A 10,922-nucleotide genomic window follows, 5' to 3' on the forward strand; every position below is an offset into this window, starting at 1 on the left:
GCCCTCAGGGTGTGGACGATGGGTCCTGTCCCGTAGCCCAATAAATTCGAACATTACCTTGGCCAAAGCGGTACCCAATAGAACAACAAAGAAAGTAAAGAATCGTTTTAGGTTTTTTTTGCTGCCTTTTGAAAGACAGTCAATTTAAGAAAGAAGGAATATTTCCCTGGGACCTTAAAAAAAACCCAATCTACCTGAAATTAAGTTTCATCTGAAAAGTAAGGGGTCAGGGAAGGCTAGATTCATATTTTCGAGAATGTTTAAACTCCTGCCTCAGATCCATCGAATTAGTTTAGCTACTCAACAGAAAGAAATGCAATGTTATCTAGGCAAACGGATTTCTGGTACGTATCCTCTAACGGGACCAAGGTGACTCTCTTCTCTTTTTAAAACCTCGGTGAGAGAAGATAACGAGCAGGAAAGGTAATTAAGAGCCAGCCAGGTGGATTTTTTTCCCCCTGTCAATAAATGCTGGGAACTGGTTGTTGCCACTAAGGGAAGCAGATGTGAGTTAGGCACGGCTGAGGAGGTGAGCTGCTTTCAGGAAAGCAGGAGGCAAAGGCCGAGTCTCTGGTGCTATTTGGGGCTGGGGGCGGGTTCTGAACAGGTGAAACTGAGGTAGGAGTTTCATCGCCCCTCTTTCTCTCTTCCCCCTCTCTCCCCCCGCCCCCCGTTGGGTTTGCTGGAGAGGCATCGTACATTCCTCGCCTTTGATTCCCGTTTCGCTTGCTAGATGGCGCTGTGACTTTCAGGACGTTAGTTCCGATTCACCGCTAAGAGAGCCTCTTGCAATAACGTTCCCCGAAAAGTTTCCAGTCGTCATTCTGAGAAGGACATTTTTCATCTCCGTTATCACAATAAAAATAAATAAATGAAGGCACGCTATGCAATAACATAAAACAATGGACAAACTCTATTAATAATCCAGATTAAAATAGAAAGCATCCTCTGACCGAAATATGAGCTCTGGCATTTTTCCGCTTGGGAATTCGTCATGAATTGTTTCCCCTTTAAAGGCTGCTTTATTCTTAAAAGATCCCACTAAAAAAAAAAAAAAGTAAAATTATTTATTGGCTGCAGGGTTGCATCATATACATTGAGACATAGAGGTGTAGCTCAATATAAACAGGTGATGGTCGTGTTAACTTTAGTCTTTTTCCCTTTTGTGAACAGTCAAAAATAATTACGAGGATTTTAAAGTGAAAATACCCCCAAGTCAACTATATATTTATATAAATGTATATATTTCTTGGTTTATGCTGCCTTTGGAATAGAGAACACATGATCCGTGTCAACGCTAAATTTATCCTTAAAGGGCTATATGTTGTATCCTAAATGAATTCATTTATTAAGACGAGGGGGGGTTGTTAAGCAGAAAACCTGTTTATATTGCTTATGTAATTAGCAATTCATATTATGGAAATATTCATAGAAAAAATAATCTCAAATTATAGTACCAACATGTATATATAATGCACAGTAAATTATTTCTAAGCATTAGTTTCAGCAAAATTATTAAAACGTTGTTTTCCTTTGGATTTACAAACATAGAAAAAGTTTATTTACCATTCTTAAAATAACTGAAATACAGCCTCCCCACCCCTCACATACACCACCTCCCCCAAAGGAAAGAGGTTCACTTTTTCAGAAATGTATGCTTTTTAAAAAGATTAATATTACAAAGGTAAAAGATCCCTGTCTGGCATGATTGGTAGTATTTGACAAATGGCGCTGCCATTTCTTTTTCTCCCCCTTTTAATGAGGACCTTTGTACAATCTCAGGTGTTCAGGCTGTAATTTGGGGGTGGGGGGGGATCGCGGACATTTTACAACCTGATCAGCTCCAAACCACCAAAGATGAACACGTTGCTACTATTGCAAACATACGCTCTGGATCAAGCTTAGGTGTCCCAACGTTAAAAATGAAATGGATAATGAAAGCTGAAACGTTAAAGCATGTAGCTCTTGCTGCAGTTTCCTGGCTCCCATACCGGCAAATTCCTTTCCGTTCTGCCAGTTCCATCTGTTTTTTCCCCCCCCTTTAGCTGCGCTAGTTGTGGCTGGAGCACCGACAGACCTTTCCCTGGGATTCTCTCCCTCCCACCGCCTTAAGCAGTTCAAAGTGCACAGGTAGTGACTTCAGTAGCCTGGGTAGCTGCTAGTTGAGGAGCAGAGACTGAAGCTGGCAACTCTCTTCCGCTCTCCGTGGGCAGGCGGAAAATATTCCACGAATAAATGGATTGTCGCACGTGTCACTATTAACACTTAGATGTTCGCCACCGAAACTAAGCAATATAATATAATCGCTCAAGCTCTGCATATCAGGAGCAGGGCGTTTTAAGGAGCTCCGTTTTAGCAAGTCAGATACCCAAATGACCTGCAAACGGCACTACTCAAAATTAGAATAATAAATAAGACGAATCCAGATTGTAATGTGATCTGCTTCCTGAGTTTACCTTCTCATCCACGGTTCGCCCAAACTGAGAGGGAAGGAGAGGTGCTTTTTTCTTAGAAGAGGAATAAGTCTCGCCCATGCTAAGTAAATTATGTGTATGTTATAAAATCTGTAAGTTTCGTGGCTTCTTCAGAGAATCCTATTCATTCCAACACGAAGCGAGAGAGAAATGACCAAAAAAAAAAAATGTTACAGAGTTTCTATTGAAAAATTGATGTGGAAGGTGCTGGTGGTTGCTGAATATTTTCTAGAATTAATTGCTCTTTTTAAATGTTCGATAGAAATTCTGCTATCCTTGAAGGAAAATAATGCTTAACTAGCAACTTAATCCTAAAATATTACATCTGGATTTGGTTATTATTGTGGTTGGTTGTTTTTTTTTTTTCAGAAATGTCCAATAGGCATTTTCAAATATTAATCGGTGCCTAATGATTTTCAGAAAACTCCCTGAAGTGTGAATATGTGTATATAGTCAGGTACACTACACCACTTGGTTTCTTTAAATAGCTCAGGTATTTTTGACATTGACAAATGCCCTGAAGACAAAAAAAAAAGTAACTTCAAGCGACTTTGAAGGTTTGCAGGGAGTAAGAGAGGGAGCGAATGGTGATCCCCCTCCCTCCACACACAGACATATCACAAATAAGAGGAAAATAAAATTATCAGGAGAAAAAACGTAATTGGTTATAGTAATTGAGGAGAAAAAAAATAGAAAGTGCCATGATGTTGAACACAGTCATAACTATTTTGTCCGACATACCCCACCATCTTTGTCCATCATCCCCCCCCCACCTTCCCTTAAATGTTATTTTTAAGATTACCAAATTTGAGATTTACTAGTTAATTAGGAGATGCTGAGGCACATCCTAGATAATAGTGGCATAAAGTAAAACAACCATGCTATGTCGTAGGGTAAAACGGAGAAAGGCAATTATTTTTTTAGGTAATGGGGAAGTGCTATGGAAAAATGTAAAAAGCCAAGACAGATCTAGGAATGAACAAAATATTTCATTTGAAAGCTGGAAGTTCTTTAAGACACATTTTCAGCTTCCTAATTTTCAGAGTATAAGGTTTATAATGCTGCCAATTCATTTTCTATTTAAAGCAAGCTAGCAAGCAAGCAATTGTCTATCAGAACGGCCCAATTGTAAGAAGAAAATCAGTTAGACTATTCATTGAAAATAAGTTTCCTAAATCGACGCTGTCTTTAAGAACTTTGGGGAAATTGCAACAGGTTTAGATTGCCCATCGTGTCATAGAGCAGGAGTTCGTTTTGCAAAAAGGGAGGTATCTTCTTTCTTCTGTATCAACCTGCTTGTTGAATTTTTTTTTAAACAAATCTGCTCTATCAAACATTTTATAAGGACAGGAGAAAGTGTAAAAGTTACGAGGAAACCTTCCATTGGGAAGCTGCCTCACGTAACAGAGAAAGTGTATTATGTCTGCTCCCACCAAAGATGAAGGGGGAAAAAATAAGTCAAGCCATTTAATTCATTAAAAAGTGTGCAGATGATGAGTGAAAAAGAAGTTAGATCCCCCCCCTGCCATTGTGTCCAGAAAGCTGCTGCTTAAAAAAAGAAAGAAAACTACCTGGATTTTTTCCCCCCAATTAGTATTATTTCCATAAGCAAAATACCAAATACCCTCTATAAAGTAGTTCTATTCCCCGGTAAAAGCCTAATGACAACAACAATAATCTGGGCATGATACAGAGAACTCAGTAACCATTTCTTAAAGCATATTCCCAAAACAGCAAAGTAGCAGAATTCAGGGTTATATTTCTAAAAAGAAAACTCCTGACTTGCTTTGGAATTCTTTTCCTACCTCAGGACTTCCTAACTTTGTGTCTTTGTTGCTCATATGGTAACTGGGATATTCAACAGAAATCCGGAAACTTGCAACTGCCCAAACTGTTCTCTATTTCTAAAATTTGACTTGATCGGAGAGGCAAAATGGCAAGAACCCCATCACTAAAAAAAAAAAAAAAATGAAAGGCTGAGCGCAAGGTTTTAATGAGCAATGAACGTCTTGTTGGATTTAAAGCAGTGAGCACGTAAATAGTATGGTTGACTATTATTGCAGGCTCTAGGTTGTTTGCTGGAGTGGCAAGGATGTGATCAAAGCAAAAGAAAAGAAGAGGTTCTTTGCCCTTCCCTCTTTCCCCTAAGCCGAAAGGAATGAAAGGTTGGGCAGAGGATCAGGGGCGGGGATGTTGCTGGATCTGAGGATCGCAGCGGGTGGGTGGGTGGGTCTGGGAAGGAAGACTTGCAGGGAGGTTAACTTAGGGGTCTGAAACAGAGGGTGGGTGACATTAGCGAAGGGGAGATGAGGGAAAGGGTATGGAGATAAAGGGAAGTCTGTCAAGTGAGTTGCTGTCAATTTTTCAGCTCTTCGTTTGGGTTGCAACACTGGGATGCCTTTCAGAGGCTGTAATTAACCAGCTGTCTGGGAGTTGGAGTGCTCAGAGTAGGTGGGCATCAAAGAAGAGAGAAACTACGTTATGACCTCCTCAAGAGAAGCCTGGCTCCCCCAGTAGAGCTTATGGCTGAGGACAGACTTGCGAAGGGCAAGGACACAGTGCAACCCATGAGAGCCTGAGAGAGAGAGAAGAGAGACGCAGAGGCCAGGAGAGGGGCAGGCAGTAAAGGCCGAGCTTTGGGGGGGGGGAGATGCCTTAGGTTCTTTTTTCAGGGAAAGTGTTTGAGAAAGACAGTGAACAGATCGAATAGTGAAGGGTAAAACCAGGCAAAGCGGGTCTGGAAAATATTATTTGAATCATACCAGTGTGAACAATATGAACAATTGAGCGGGGGTGGGGGGTGGGGGGGAGTTAAATTAACGTGTTACTCTTCCACTGCAGAAGTATTTGCGTGGTAAGAAAGGAAGCCTGGGAAGTGATCTCCTACATTTTCTTTCAGAAGGGACTCCTTGGAGGGCAGTTGGAGGGAAGGAAAGCGGTGTGGGAGAACAGGAAGCAACAGACGAGGCGCTGTCCATGGTGCTAGGGGATAGCTGAAGAAATAAGTTTTTCCTCTCCTCACTTCGCCCCACTGAATTTCCTCTACTCTTTTTTTTTTTTTTTTTTTTTTTTGGACATATCATGTATTTCTTCCCCATGCACACACCGTCACCCCAGCCATGATAAAAGCTGATAATCATTCACAGGTTGATTGGATGTTTCAGTAAATGTGAAAAAAACCCAACTAATTTAACCCTTCCCCTTTTGTCTCCAAAACAGAATGAACATTTATTATTTGGTTATTTGCTGTAAAAACATTTCCAAATGTTAATACTCCAAAAAATATCCAAATAATAAATATTCATTCTGTTTTGGAGACAAAAGGGGAAGGGTTAAATTAGTTGGGTTTTTTTTTACATTTACTGAATTAACCTCATAGGAATATGACATATAGATACAATGCTATTATAAAAAACTAACATTGAAGAATGGTACATTGTTAGGAACTTGAGATTTAAGAAAAAAGAAATTGGAGAAAAGGATAAGTTAAGATGCAAGGATGCCAAATGTTATAACTAATAAATACTTAAAGAGGGAGGGAGAGATAGCATGCAACTGTTGATCCCTGGAGGAAAATATGAACTATGGATAGAACTCTCTCTATTATTAACTATCCGGTTTTAAACCCTCAAATTTCCTCTCTTTAGATTAATTAAAATAAAATAAGTGCATACATTTTTTTCAGGTAATGAACTTGAAGGAATGTACAAATAAACTGAACTCAGCTCTTGCTGATTTTGTAGACTCATCCATGGAAATGTTGTGAGCAGCAGTGTGGAAGTATTCTCACTGCCTTTTAAAGGGTGCTTTTCTTCTTAGGCTTGCCTAAAACTTAGATATAGCCCAGATGTTTTCCCATAACTACTAGCGAGGCCTGACCCTCTTTAGCTTTTGAGCCCAAAATCAGCCAGTACTTTCTGAAACTAATTAAAAGCAGAGAAACTTAATTACAAAAATGCTTCCCCCCCCCCAAAGGAACAAAACGGATCATCCGAAAGTGGATTTGTGCAAAGGGAGATATCCAGAAGTGGGGACATGCCCTTATCATTTGATATTCTTGTTCTCTACGTTGCAGCGGAACTGGAGCAAAAAGTAGCGATCTCTTTTGGGATCGCTAGAAAATTTGCTGGAGAGTTCGTAAAAAGTTCTGCAGCAGTTTGGAGATCTAGGCAAGCTGCTCAGTTACCTTTCATGATTCAGAGGTATTACGCCACGGTGGCCCCAAGCATTCATTTGAAAGCCTCAACTGAAGTTTTCAGGACAGGAATGGGTGGGCTGAAAAGAACCAAACCGGTGTGTACCTGGGAGAAATGACTCCCTGCCTCAAAGCGAGGCTGCTCCAAGCATGACTGAGGGGCTACAGGTTGGGTCCAGAAAGTCAGTGTCTCCTCCAGACCTCACCGGGTTGAAGGCTTCGGAGAGGAGTGAGAGGCACCGCCTGCCTTCTCTTGACTTACAAAGAATTTGGAGGAACCAGCTGGGTTTCCTGAGATTGTAAGGCTGATATCCAAGGCCCAGCCGGGAAGCTCTTAGCCTTCTGGGCTCGGCGTTTTTGAGCTCCGGGCGGTGGCGGTGGCTTCCCATGTCTGGCATCCTCTCGCAAGCCCTGTGCTGCTCCAGCCCCGGAAATGGTTCGGCCTCTTCCTTTAGGATCCCCCGCAGAAGAGAAGGGCAAAGGGGGCGCAGAAGATTTCAACCCAACCCTGCTGGCAGCTGGAGTCCAAGCAGCAGCGACCCCAGAAGGCGGGAGGGAAAGGCTAACCGCAAAAGACCGTCTGAAGAAGACCCTTGAGAAGCCTGACATCAAGCCACGGTCACCAGGCTGGGGGGGGGGAGAAATCACCTTCCGGAATGTTTCAACCCCACATTCGGTGGCTTGGAAGAGGGAGGGATCCCCGGGCATTTGGTGGACAACCAGATCCTGAGACAGGAAGGGAAGCAAGTGGCACTTTGTATTTTGAGACTGTAGACCTGCAGTTGAAGAAGAAAGGACAGTTTTGTCCTAAGCCGAATTGACTTCGTAAACCAAAACCTCCCGGAGAAGGAAAGACCAAATTACAGGCGCTCAGGTCTGTGCGCGCATCCAGAAGAAGAGACCAGCAGGGAAAAGCGACTAAGCGCTTCGTCTCAGCGAAGTTTTGCTTCTTCCGCGCCGCTGCTACAAACTCGGCGGCGGTGCCACCGGGCGGCCCGGTCTCCCTGGAAGCAAGGGCTTTGAGTTTACTGGGACTTACTCGGAACTAAATGAACGGCCTTCTTTCCCCCCACCTGCCTGGGAGCCAAGTCCTACTGATCTCAATAGGGCTCCTAGGATGGCGCTGTTTTACAACAGTGGAATCGGAAAAAACCGTTGAAATACAGCGGAGCTTATTTGGGAAATGTCCTTTGAAATAACGCTTGAGGGTCTGCGCTCCCCTTTCTCTTCGAGCTACTTTACTAATCTCTACTTTCCTTTAAAAAAAAAAAACAGAATTCAGTTACAAAGAATTTGCAAAGATGTCCACCCATTCAAGGGCGTCGCATCTTTAATTTTCTGAGGAGTAAAAACTCCCCAAGAAACTTTATACGTCTTGGCCTCCCCCCCCCCTCCACGCTTTTTCTTAGCATACGTGATAAAACATTGGTTGTTGTAGTTTGGTGACCCATGAAATTTGGGGGTTAGTTTTCTCTTCAGACCAGAGCATATAATTATGCAAATAAAGAGCTGTCACTGATCTGGTGAAATGCTCACAAATACATGCAATCTGAAACTGGAAAGAAAAGTGGGAAATGCGAGGGATTACGAGGAATGACAGCGTTTGGAAAGTTTGGGTGAAATCTCCCTCCCTCTTCCTTTTGGACAAATAAATCAACAATTAACGTGTGATCTGTCTGTAAGGGACCTATAGAGCGATATCCCATATTAACAGTTTCTTTCATTTCAGTTGCGATATAACCTTCACTGTAGGTATATGGGGTAACCCCGGTTGTTTTATGATAGCTTTCAATTATATGACAGCCTGACTGCTAAAAAGAGAACAGCAGGAGAATACTGTCCTTCCGATAAAACATTAAAATGCTTAAACACCCTAAAGTAGTCGATTAGGAATCAACTCCAACATATTTATGAGATGATGATAGAGAACAATATAAACAAAAAAGAAAGAAAGAAAGAAAATGGAGTTTTGCAGAACCAAAAATTTTCTGTACCAGAGCAAATTGAGACTAGGTGGCTTCTGCCAGAATCTCTCCTGTTTGCCTGAAAAATGGGAATAGTTAAGAAATAACTGAGTTAATTAATAGCAAGGCCATTTTACTCTTCTCTGTGCCCCACACACAAGTTGTTAACAAAAATAAGGGAGTAAGGGAGAACAGACAATAGTGGGTTAAGTTTTAGGGTTACCCGGAATAGTTACCTGATTAAAAAAAATGGTTTATGCCGGTTAGAAACAAAGCAAGACATTCTGATACCAGTTCTGAGGACTTAATAAAATATAAATTAGGGCCCACTTGGTTGACTTCATTCTCTCAAATGTTTGTCGGTTGAAGTTTAGGATAAGTGTAAAATTTGCTTCTTATTTTACCTACTGACTGGCAGAAAATGGTGGTAAATTGATGATAGGTCTCCATTTCCATCTCCTTACTGTTTGGACAATAAAGAACCTGATGTAAAAAAAAATAAATATAGGACAAATGGAAGATCTAGTTAAAAATAGCTCCCTTCTTGCCCCAGAAAGATCTATTGATATTGGGCACATGCTTTCTGTTCTTGATTACTGATTTCTACACCCGACTAAAAAGTACCAGAGAGTGGCAAAAACTGCTTACTCAAACTCCTACCCTCTCCCACCCCCCCATTTGCTCCCCTTCTACAGGAGTTTTCAGCAGCCTTGGGATTCTTGCACTCTTTCAGCTGAAGGTGCCAGATTTTTTAGCTACTTTTGAAGATATCATGATCCAAACAGGCCAGCAATGTGAAACTAAAACTACTGATCCAAGTGACATAATTAATCCAACATTTTCCCTCCAAGTGTGCTTTAAAATTCTTTCTCTTCCATGCCCCTGTCCCTCCCCCTTCAAGCCTTTTGTACATCTTGCAATCAAAGAAGATAAAAGCGGGAACTCTTTGATGGGAATCTTATAGTCCTCAATTACAACTAAAGGATGGAGGGAGCATCGGAATCACTTTCCAGAGTTTGTGAAAACTGCTAGGGTCTAAAGTTGCACATCTCCCATCCTCCTGCACTGATGGCAGGCTGGAAGGGATGGGGCTGCCAGGGTACTTCCAGGAACACAATAGCAGAAGATACCAAGGATGTTGCCAAAGGATTCTGCTGTCAGAAACAGAATCCTAATTAGTTGAATTCATGGAGAGGAATAAAGCAAACTGGATTGAACTGGAGTAGGGTACAATTGAGTTCCCCTTTCAAGCTTTGCAGTTTGTGGGGGGAAGAGTGTGGAATTAGCACTGCCCTTGGTGATGAAGGTTGGACCTGGAACAACCTCCTTGGTGTGTATCAGCAAAAGCTGAGGGGAAGTAACCAAAATGAGGCACCTCTTTCTCATCACAGCTAATAGCTGCCGTTCTCTCTCTTTTACTCTAGGGCTTGGCTAGGGACTGGTGGCCTTTTCTTTGAGTCTTTTTCTAGGAGTGGATCAAAAGATCTATAGGCTTTGGACCAATTTAGCAGAGTCATGGGCAGGTTCAAATTCACTGTGGCAGCTCAAGGAAGGAATCTGCAACCAGAAAGCAGCCTCCCAGTTCCTGACCTCATGAAAGAATCTCCCTTTTGCCTGCTGAAAATGTTGGAAGCTCTGCTTGATTAGATAGAAGCAGAAGGGAGGGGCACCTAATAAAGCCCACTTTTCCCTGTTGCTACTCTCCAGTTCCAATGTTGTTTGAAGATATTTTGCAAATTGAAAGCAGGGTCCCTTCATCCTTTCCCCTTCTTTTGCAATGAAATTGGATGAAAGTAAGAATACTGCTAGGAATTTGTGGCTGCGGTACATGAACTTTAAGGAGGTATAGTGCAAGCTTATATACATTTGGGAGTACATCACACGAAAACTATAACAGAGCCATTTCTGAGTAAGCATGTATGTTGTTGTTAGTCACGAATCACAACCCCATGGACAACGTTCTTCCAGGTCTTCATATCCTCTACCATCCCCCGCTTCAGTGACTCCATCCAGGCACCTCATTCTCTGCCATCCCATTCTTCTTTTGCCCTCAATCGTTCCCAGCATTAGGCTCTTCTCCAGTGAATCCTTCCTTCTCATTAGATGGCCAAAGTATTTGAGTTCCATCTTCAGGATCTGCCCTTCTAAAGAGCAGTCAGGGTTGATCTCCTCCAGGACTGACTGGTTTGCTTGCCTTGCAGTTCAAGGGACTCGCATGTATAGAATTGCATGATTATGAGATTCATCCTAATCACCAAGGGGGAAAGCATCATATTGGCAGTGAATCAC

General features: G+C 42.0%; 1 protein-coding gene across 1 annotated transcript in view; it reads right to left on the reverse strand.

Moving 5' to 3' along the window:
* Positions 1 to 901: 901 nt before the first annotated feature.
* ARB2A (ARB2 cotranscriptional regulator A) overlaps positions 902 to 10,922 on the reverse strand; it is a 231,421-nt gene continuing 221,400 nt past the window's right edge. The window contains exon 11 of the mRNA XM_087885890.1: positions 902 to 1,041. Coding sequence (XP_087742016.1) covers positions 917 to 1,041 — 125 coding nt within the window. The 3' untranslated portion in view covers positions 902 to 916. The remainder of the gene's footprint in view (positions 1,042 to 10,922) is intronic.

Source organism: Pantherophis guttatus, chromosome 2 (genome assembly GCF_059756535.1).
Source record: "Pantherophis guttatus breed Tessera chromosome 2, ASM5975653v1, whole genome shotgun sequence".
Classification (NCBI taxonomy): domain Eukaryota; kingdom Metazoa; phylum Chordata; class Lepidosauria; order Squamata; family Colubridae; genus Pantherophis; species Pantherophis guttatus.